This window comes from Drosophila sechellia, chromosome 3L (assembly GCF_004382195.2).
Source record: "Drosophila sechellia strain sech25 chromosome 3L, ASM438219v1, whole genome shotgun sequence".
NCBI lineage: Eukaryota > Metazoa > Arthropoda > Insecta > Diptera > Drosophilidae > Drosophila > Drosophila sechellia.
In genome coordinates this window covers 374,123-384,528 of record NC_045951.1, presented here as the reverse complement: position 1 = coordinate 384,528, position 10,406 = coordinate 374,123, and the positions used below count along the sequence as shown (strand labels likewise).

Sequence of the window (10,406 nt, the reverse complement as noted above, 5' to 3'; positions counted from 1 at the left end):
ACCGCCAAGAGAAACTGCATATTTCAAACAAAATGAAAAAGACATTATTAACATGGATAAATATATATATATTTATTTGGCATATGGGGTATATTTGTAGTTGCTATGTTTATATGATTCGTTATGTGTTCTCTCATCCGATTAAGCTTACGAGTGTATTCTCTACATACAAATTTGTCATCTGCTTTCTTTGCTGGCATATGTTTTGATGAAACGTTTTAGTGTTTTATGTTTTTATATAGTTTTATTATGAAGTTTGCCTGTTTAAAACTTAACAAACTGGTTTCGGTTTAAAAGTGCTCAAAACGTAAATAAGCCCAAGTTAAACCATGCGATAAATCCAAGCCAACTATTTGGTCTTTTTTTGGAAATACAAAGATTCTTGAGCTATTTACATAGTTGGTTAGTTTGGTTGTATTCCAGGTGTATTGTGTAGAATTTTGTTCTGTTAATTTGATTTCCTATACATTTAAAAAAGAAATATTTAGCAAACACCAATGCGTTTTGTTTTGCAAAGTCTATTAAATAGTAAATTGCTTTTTAAATTTTTCAATCACCTTATTAGACAATAAAATAATTCTTGCCAACAGATTGGCCAAATACTAAAATACTACCAAGATACATTCGTGATTCTCTTAGAAAAAATTAAATTCGCTCAATTGTTCGGATGCATTTTTTGCTTGTCTTGTATTGTAAAGTTAACAATTGCTAATTCTCAGGATTTCAAATTGACTATCAACCAATTTTTGTATAGAACAAATACGTTTCATATGCAATAACCTAGTTTGTTTATTAATAGATTTATTAATTTGTGTCGTTTAGTTGTAGTTAAGTTTTGCATCTTTAACTGTGAAGACGTATCATAGTGGATTAGCCCAACAAATAAGTAACAAAGAACATTGGTACTATCCTGTTTTAATGCACGATCAAAACAAAGATACATTGTCTTTGTTAATCATGTTAAAATTTGACATATTAAGTAGCAAAATTTTCCAGACGTTTTTAAATACCTGCTCTTCAGATTGGAACCTACGAACGTGTGAACAGAAAACTAAATTAATTTTCGGGTATTTATTATCGAATTATCACGTAACCTAAAATTACAAGTATGGACAGGATTTTAGACTAGCAGTCGGCGACATTTTTATATAAAACTGCATTGAAATGCCAGAAGTATACAATATTTGTATTTTTATTGTACATCTAAAATTCTTATTATCGCAATATGAATTGCAAAAAATATGACTCCAATTCAAGAACATACACGATCAAATAGAAACACAATGATTTATATTGAACAAAAACCCAAGGGTAACTAACGAAACATCTACGAACTGTAACACTGGTCAACTACATGTTACTATAATTTAAGACAATTTAATATTAATGTAACAAATATTTTATATCGTGTAATCTAGCACGAATTTATGTTGGCTTTATGCTGTTTGTATTTGTATTGCGATTCGATACAAAGCTGTCCCTAGTATTTAAGCAGAGGAGCTGTCCGTTGGCACGAGCGCGGCCGCGGCTTCAGCCAGTTCCACCGCAGCAACCCGGGCTTCCGTGAGCGTAGCGTCTGCGTCGAAGCTCGGCTTATGCGTCGGTGATTGACTTGGAGTGCAGTTTGCGCTCTTTGGCTTGCGGAACCAATTGCCAAAATGCCGCCTTCCTAGCGAACCTGTCGATGTGGTAGAGACTATTTGAGAGTTTTCAGCGCTGGATATTCCGTCTCTGGACTGCGATTTTTTTGGCAGTGTCTCACACAGGCGAGACGTAGATTTGGCCGGCGACTCCGGCAGTGAGCTCTCACCACTGGTGACCCCAGTTGCTAATTCAAAATCTTGTGCATCGTAATCTGATTGGTCTGAGTAATCGCCCGGCCGCTCCTCGTAGTTATACTCGAATCCAGTCATCTCTGATACGTATAGAGCTTTACCACCGAACTGGCGCTCAAGGGCGAGAGTGCTTAGGAAGCGATGCTTGCGGTTCGCCGAACGGAAGCTAAAATCGTACCACTTGTCTCGAGACTCGCTATAGATGCGTAGGGAGTTCTTAATGGTGTGCCCAAACATTTTTCCATCCCTCACGTTTACCACGCGACACCGATCGAGAAATATGCGTCCTTTGTAGATGAAGTGGCTCCGCTTAATAATATCTCGCTTGCAGTAAACGAGCTGGTTATCAAAAAGGAACAGAGTGTAGCTGCTGTTCCACAGATTCTGTTTCTGCCGCGTGGCATCAACTTGCAGGAAGAAGCGAGCACTATGCAAGTGCAGCGGCGGTCCCTTAAAGTTTTGGAAGCTGGCTTGATGCCTTGCAATCGTCTCGCTGTGGCGCTTGCCCTCATTGACTGCTTCTGTGATGCCGCGCATCGCTTCCAGCGCCAAATTGACAGTATCTTGAGAGTCGGGTATGTCTAGTTCATTTACATCAAGTTGCTCATAGTCAGTTGTCTTGCCAGCTGACTTCGCACCGTCTGTATCGTTCCCTTCCTTGGCTCCCTTCTCCAATGCCGACTTAATAATCTCGTTTAGGTGCAGGGGATAGCGGCAGATTCGTTGCACAGGTGCCAGCAGGTGAGCAGAGAGGGGCAGCTCGGCCAGGTTTTGGGATTCGCGGCAGCTATATTATAAATACTTATTAGGTGTGAAGTCGAAATTTAAAAATAAAATTACTCACTTCTCAAGAATTGTACGGGCGTCTTTTACGCGATCGTAGGTCTCAAGTTCTATTAGGGCTCGAGGGTATGCGTTACAATAGGTGGAGTAGCATAGGAAACCTTTATGCTGCAGGAAGGATGATATATTAGAAACGGTTGTCTCTTTTGGTTTTAAGTTAATTAATTACCATTTTAAGGAAAACTTTGGCAACTTGGTTTTGCTCTATTCCACGTCGTAAGGCTTCAAGAAACTTTCGCTGAAACTTGTAAATGGCCGTTATGTTGGAGAAGATAAGCCGAATACTGTTTGGCGAAAATATATCGATGCGCTTGCTCATAGCTGGCAGGTACCTAAAATGGGTCACAAAGTAAATATGTGCTGAAGATTGGTCAGGTCTTGTTTTCTTACCCATCACAAATGGCTGCTAGCAGCTTTACGTAATTGACCTCCGTATCAAGCAGTTCGCGAACGGCACTGCGGCGTATGATCGTGCTGTGATCCGGTTGGGCAACAAAGTCCACACTGGGTGCACTCGGAGTTGGTGGTGATTCAATGACTATAAGGGTGACGTTGCTTTGGTCTGTGGTGACGGTAACGTCTGTGTCCTCTGCAAATGCCGCAACGGGAACGGGAACAGACCCTTCCTCTGCAAGAGCTTTGGCTTCCGCAACCGCCGCCTCATCAGCGGCAGCCCTGTGCGCTATAAAGAAATTGTCCGTCTCTGGACAGTGTATAATGCGCACAAACTCCTTGGGGAACCAGCCCAGTTCAGGACCCAATATGTCTTCCACCAGATTGGTTTCCTCCTTCTTAATTCGGCCGAACCACCAGGGTCCCACTTCCTTGCGCAGTATTTCTATAAGCATTCCTCTCTCTAGCCCTAGTTCTTGAGGACCGCCGGCCGTGAAGTTGTACAGCACCTCCGCATAGGTGGTTGGGTAGAAGCTTACAGCTGGGGACCAAAAAGACACCACATTAGTTAAGATTGTCTGGCTGAAATTGTACATTGCACTTAAGCTTTAACCTACCTTCCTCGTTTGACGCGACACTATCGCTGTCGCTATCCTCAAGATCGGGACGACCCATACCGTATGACTCTAGGCCGTTCGGCTGGCTAAGCGATCGCGTGGGTAGTGACTCGGGCGCTTTGCGCTCAGCTTTGTCAGACTCTCCAATGTTTAAGTGCCTGGCTATTTTGGTTTTAACAATAAAGGGCCCAAGGATGCTGCTCGCCTTTGCAGAGTTGGTGCGACGTATGGCTCGCATTTTAGAGAGTGCGACACCACACGATCCATTGGTTAAGGCAAAAGCGCGGGGCTCATCCTGGCGGCTCACCGCCATCGCACGGGAGTATTGCTCATCCTGTTCTAGTTCGATCTGTATGCCTGAGTCACCAGAATTGCACTTGTCGCGTCGGTTGTACTTCGTCTTACGGCGTTCTTTGGAAGAACGCCAAATAAGGGGCCCAAACCGGTATTTTCCGGAGCTCGAATCGCCGGCCTCTGACCCAGGATCGCCAGCTGTGGTCGTCGTTATCATAGGTGCTATCGATGCGGTCGGCGTTGTTGGCGATGTCTTAGTTTTTGGGACATTGTTACCTACTGCCGCTGGTGATAGCGGAGAGATGTGCATTTGATTTTTGTTGTTAAAGTTGTTCAAGGTGCGTTTGAATTTCTGCAATACGCCTAGGCCTCCACTTCCGGCGCTGCTGCCTGTGTTAGCCACATCCGCACTTTCAGTTTCTTTTTGTAGCTGCTCCTCTAAGCACGGCTCGGACAGCGTTGGACTGGAGACCGCCTTTATTTGCTGTGACTGTAAGAGAAATAAAGTTGCATTATCGACCGGCTGGCACTTTATGTCTAGATACAGATTGACAATCCACCGTGGCTGTAGCAATAGATGCAGCTATGTAGCGCAGTGCTGCGACTTCAACGGAACTCGCCTTCTCACCCGAAACCAGAAGTATCTTATCAATTCGCAGCATAACTTATCCCTTCGTATCGGCCCAGGTTCGGAACAAAACAATTATGATATCACAAGCAACAATCGTCATAACTATGTCTGGGGACAAAAATTTTGTTAACAAAAACGAAACGCTAATAAAGCGTTCTGGGGTACTGGTAGCTGTGACAAGTATGCTTCCAATGCTTATTGCCAGATTTAGAGTCGTATTTCGTATTTTATTTTACCTTTCACGAAAGGTAACAGAAGGCAAGTAAGCTCTGGCACTCACACATAGGCAATCGGTTGACATTTTTATCGGGTTTTGTTTTTCGTTTGGCAATAATACTGCTTGTGCTTGATGGCGCCAAAATATCATTACCTTATCAGGGCACCGCTCTCGAAACCACCAATTAATGATAATAGTAAATAAATAGAATATTTCTTGCAGCAAAGACCCAACCTGAAGAAGACGAGATTTCCATTTGTAGCGCTCGCCGGGCATGATATTGCCCACGGGCACGCTGAGGTCCACTCTGCCTCTGGTGGGCAGCGACACATTTGCAGGGGCGCCCGAATCGAAGTCCCAGAACTTAATCAGCCCATAGGTGTCCATGAGCGTAGGTATTATCAGCTTCTTCATAGCGCCTTCAGCGGACCAGCGGGACTTCCGCAAACAGCACTGGCAAGTGTAACCGGGCAAAGCGATAACCAATAACTGATAGACCGCAATTGCCGGCAACGAGGCTTGCAAATGAGAACTGCGAGTACAGCCGAGTGTTGATGTCGTCGCCCGGCCGTAAGTGTGTGGAGACCCCTTGTAGCTTGGCCCTTGCATTATGGGACATAATGCCTTTGAGATCAACTCTATCTGCGAGCTCTATTGTCAGGAGTCTGGTTGGAAGTGGTTTGATTAGATTAAGGCAAGAATGGCATAGCACGAGCCCCTGCCACTTGTCTCAAATGCCTGCTTTGTTGCACAGGCTGGGTCAACTTATTTTCTGCGACCTCGACAACAGACTGATGGCTTGACCAATGACATTCTGAAAGGCTGACTGTTTCCAGGTTTTGTCTTGCGTGATTAGTTTTTCCCTTGACATCACCTGCATGGAACAAAGGAAGGATGCCCAGCGGCATGTGACTGGGAACCTAATCAAAATGCAACGAACGAAGCCTTAATTGAGATATTGGTTTAATGACGAGTCGACATTATATCGCACATTCAAGATGGTGGTCACAACCAGACCAGAGCCCATCAATGCACACCTTTTACAGAGATCATATTTCGGGTTCATTTATGGCGTCAGATAAGCCAACGAGGGCTTTAGTAGCATCTACTCAACCGTGACACCCTACTCTTCTCGGATGCGGTTGCCGTGAATGAATTGCAAGTAGCTTATTGCCCAGTGCATTGATCGGCGGAGTAGCAAGAAAGATCCTATTGTTATGCAGGGCGATTTGATTTGCGGTTGCAGCGACGCTTTTTCGAATTCGCGTCATTGGATAATTTCTTATATAAATATCTTAGGCAGAAATATGATCTGTCTATTGAACTCAGTGCCACCTTACTGCCGGTATCGGCAGCTCAGAGAAAGTTTGGTTTTGGGCAAGATATCCTACACTGTCATAAAACAAATTGGCCGAGCGTGTGCTGTAATACTTCTAAGAGTTGGAGTTGAATGACCTCCCCGCTGTTGAATTAGTTTCTACAGATGCAGAGCTGAGTACTTTTTATAAAAGAGCCTTGGAGTAAACGAAGTAATACCGAACTCCCAGTTCAACAAATTGAGTTACTTACCAAAGTCGCAGCGCAGTCACTGGTTGTTCCCATTTCATTGCTTCCAGGTTTTGGCATTCTGAAAGATATAGAACACATTTTGTTTAATGATAGAAGTTGTGGCCTTGAGAGTCTAAACGGAAGTCTTCAGTGGAATATGTAAAATCTTTATGCCAGTTTATTATTTGGCGGCAAAAAGGGTTCTGCTTGTAAAGCAAATTATAGATTTCAAAGAAATCTTTCCTAAGGTTACGACACTCGCCAAACGGATGCGTGTGAAAATGTGGCGGCGAGGGTCCTGAATTCATGAGGCAGGTATATTTTACATTACAAAAACAAGTTGCTCGGAAAAGCCGAAAAAGGATTTTCTCGAAACGAATCCTATGTAAACTTCGCGAATTCCATTTCCGTATGCTTATTGTAGGCAAAGAACAAGTATTTTGAGAACCGGCGCAAACAAAGAAAACAAACACACCGAGATACGACCCTAAATGCTAGGAAAGGCCCATGGTAATCTGGGGTGGGGAATTAGGAATAAACAGGACATCCTCTCACAGGACGACAGCGGGAGGAGAAGGTAGTGTGCCCCTGGGGTATCTTCGGAATATCTTTTCTTTACCTTCGCTCCTCATACGATTTTTCTTTAAGCGAACTACAGAGCAAACAGCAGGCTATGAACACTTTGCGTGCTCGTTACAAAAACCATTTAGGCTTGGGATACGTGAAGGAATGCAGTCTTGCCCATCATCCCCAGAAAACGGTCTCTACATCAGGCAGATGTTCAGTTCAAGGAGCGCGCTAAAGCCTAGTTCAAGGAATGTGTTGAAGCCTAGTTCATCATTGCGGCGTAGTTGCGTATCAGCTTACCGTCGCAAGGTCATGTTCCGTGGATTCTTCATGACAAGCATGGATCGGTTCCTGGGCGCGATGTACCTATATAGCTGTGATGATTTCACAGTCATACTTTTGCGCGGGCTGTTTGTGTTCATATTCGACTTGTCGCCTTCTCTTCGCACTTTGCTGCGCTTTGCACTTTCGCCACTTGGCGCTTCAAGATGAGGCACACTAAACTGAGTTAGGCTTGACCGAAAGTGATATGTAACCATACTGTTTCACTGCTAAATGAAATAAATGTCGCGATGTAGTGTCCCGAGAGACTCCGCTGAGCGTATCCGTACGGTTCGTTGTTCTGACTCAGACTGATCCCAGTTCAACCCTCAGCGGCTACCCAGCTGCTCGACGCACTCAAACCGGCTTATTGTTATTGTTGTGCCGTTTCAAAGGATCCTAGGGGATGGATTTTGAGTGAGTTTGGCAATGATGCAGTTTTTATGTTTGACTGGCTATTTGTAAATCCCACTTCTGCCAAGCAGCATGAGCAACATTTAAAATTAAAAATGTTTATATTATTTATAAGTTATTTGTCCGACATGATTATACTTATTTTCCCCCATTTTAAATGCTGTCTTCCCTTTCTTGAATAAGGGCTCGTTTCCAGCTGCCTCTTTACTTTCCGCACTTCCTCGTTTTCCAAAAGAACTCAAGTGCGGCATTTTGACTCAAGAAGGATACCGATGAGTCATTAAAGAGGAAGCTATGAAACATCTGCCGCTCAAACCGGTTTTACTCCTGTCAGCTCTTCAGCTGTGCTCTGTCCCGCTCTCAAATGGCGTGTGGTTAACAACAATTTTAAAGTTTTAATGAGCACGTGATCTATCAGCCGGTTATGAGAGTCAATCTCAGGCATTGGTAGCTTTGATAGCGATTGTTCTAGAAGGCACTTCAAGCACTGCCGACTAGGATGCCTTAAGTTACACATTTAACCAACAACTAAAGGTCCTATACTTGAACTCGAATCCGAAATACAAACGACCCCTCTTAAAGGAACAAAACAGGAAGTCCATCTGCTTCACTGAGGTCTGTCGTTCTTTTTGTAAACAGGCAGGTTCTGGATACCTAAATAATTCAGTGTAAAAATATTCTAAGTATGGGGAAGGCAGTTCTGTATTTTTTGAGCGAAACTAGATTTTTTGAACGTATCTCAAGTTGGTGATATCACTTGAAGTGGTATTGAAAGACTTTATGAAGGGATAGGAAGGAATGTGGACCAGGATATTAAATGTAAATGATCAAACTGATCAAAGTGTGCTGCGTAACGCATAGGCAGATGCAGTATCTGAAACTGCAACTGAAATCAAACCGGTTTTTGCAACTCAGACAAGCGAATGTAATGAAGCAGGTAGCTTCGGGCCTACTTGCTACCTGGTATGCGCAAAATTCCGATCGCAATAAGACCAACCTGTGTAGGCCTTACTTACCCTCTTAGGAAAACTGCCGGAGGAGTCCGATTTACAGAGTTACAGCTTTTTAAGTAAACGAATTACCTAACCATTTGGGTTTGCTTGACAATAATCATATTGATTGATCAAAAATAACGATGAACTTACGTGTGCCCACAATCTTGTAAAGATTTCCTAGGTATTCCAAAATGTTGTAATTTCGACCACCCACAAGGTAAGTGACGGGTATCTGATAGTCGAGAAAATCGACTTTAGCGCTTTCTCTTGTTTTCTTTTGATGAAAGGAAAGGCTGTCAAGAATGACTAGCGCCACAGTCTATTAAATATGATTTACAAATAAGCCCATACACATGAAATAAAGCCAACAATGATTATGATTCTAAAGTGGGTTTTAAGTACAATTTTTGAATGCTTAATTAAAGTAACGAATCGAGCATGGTTAGAGTAGGAGGAAGTGGCATAAAGTGAATACGGCGCCGCTCTTTGGAATTCGAGGTGCGCATGCAATTCCCCACTGCGAAATGCACTCTTTGCCGAAAATTGAATGGTGCAGGGCCTTTCTTTTTTAAGACATGTTCTCGTAAATTCATAACAAGTAAATGGTCTTCAAATTTATAAGTGGGGTTAGTTAAGGCTTGTATACTATGACGATTTAAGTAGTCATTACCTTACAATTACCGATATTGACCATATTTATATAAACCTAATAAGGATCGGGTTTTTGTTATTTGATTCGAGCGTAACAAATATTAGATTGTTTAATGTCCGCACTTTGAGGCTTGAATTTGTTGTAACTTGCGCGCATTCACATACATATGTGCATATTAAATGACGTTGTGGGTACTTTACCTCATTATAAATGCCATTTTGACTTGTATTGGTATTAAGAGAGAGTCTCTAATTACAGCTTTCGCTGCAATTTGCGTAAAAACAGACACATTTCTTCCGGAATTTAAGTCCCAAGCAAACTAATTGAAGTTTATCGAGACGTATGCGTAACGAACGTTAGGATTGCTTGCGTTTTTCATATTTGACGGTTCGGTTAAAGTACTATAAAGTTGCTAGAAAACAAATCAAAACGCTCAGCAGTTTGAGCAAATTCATGCAAAGCTGGCACCGTTTTACTGATAAGCAGATTAGAGGACGGATTGATTATTAACACATATGTATGTTCAAAGGTTCGGCAGAGAGAATTTGTCGTCTTCAGTGTAGGTGAGAAGTTACCTTAGTTGAGATGAAACACATACTGCCTAGTAAATTGTAAGTTATATATACATTGATTGTTTGGTATTGGTGTTCAGACTTGCAACTCTCGGGTTCCTTGAAGTTCATTTGCTGCGTCAAAGAATACGATGGGAAATTTTGATGACCCTAAATATAACATGGAAGAACGCCATAGTCGATAGTCAGATACTCTTTACTCAGCTAATGTAAGCGCCAGGGTTCATACAAGCGAACCAGCAAAGTGGCCAGATCGACTTGGCTAAGGATTCCGATCAAGATTATATATACTGTTTAGAGTAGCAAACGCTTTAGTACTCAACTGCAAATGTTTGTATTCAAATGCCCGAAAAAAGAGTTTGTTTCCGACGGTAATGAGAGTTTCAAAAATAGAAACGCCGCCAAGGAACGATAAGTGATGGCAGATGCACATTGTATGATTTCGGAGCAGATGCAGCAGATGGGCAACTTGTTTATTTATTGATGGCAGGCAGCTTGAAATAGAAA

The 10,406-nt window shown here is 42.6% G+C and overlaps 1 protein-coding gene across 5 annotated transcripts in view; it reads right to left on the bottom strand.

Moving 5' to 3' along the window:
• Positions 1 to 47: 47 nt before the first annotated feature.
• Positions 48 to 10,406, bottom strand: part of LOC6610169 — a 28,005-nt gene continuing 17,646 nt past the window's right edge. For 2 of the 5 annotated variants that reach the window (XM_032719567.1, XM_032719568.1), the window contains exons 10-15: positions 6,400 to 6,457; positions 3,689 to 4,472; positions 3,069 to 3,612; positions 2,848 to 3,010; positions 2,680 to 2,786; positions 48 to 2,622 (exon numbers count right to left, since the gene is read on the bottom strand). In XM_032719567.1, the coding sequence (XP_032575458.1) occupies positions 1,488 to 2,622; positions 2,680 to 2,786; positions 2,848 to 3,010; positions 3,069 to 3,612; positions 3,689 to 4,472; positions 6,400 to 6,457 (2,791 nt within the window). In that variant the 3' untranslated portion in view covers positions 48 to 1,487. Of the gene's footprint in view, positions 2,623 to 2,679; positions 2,787 to 2,847; positions 3,011 to 3,068; positions 3,613 to 3,688; positions 4,473 to 4,527; positions 4,660 to 6,399; positions 6,458 to 7,245; positions 7,590 to 10,406 lie in introns of those variants that run through there. The other 3 variants (XM_032719572.1, XM_032719571.1, XM_032719573.1) reach the window with 3 other exon arrangements.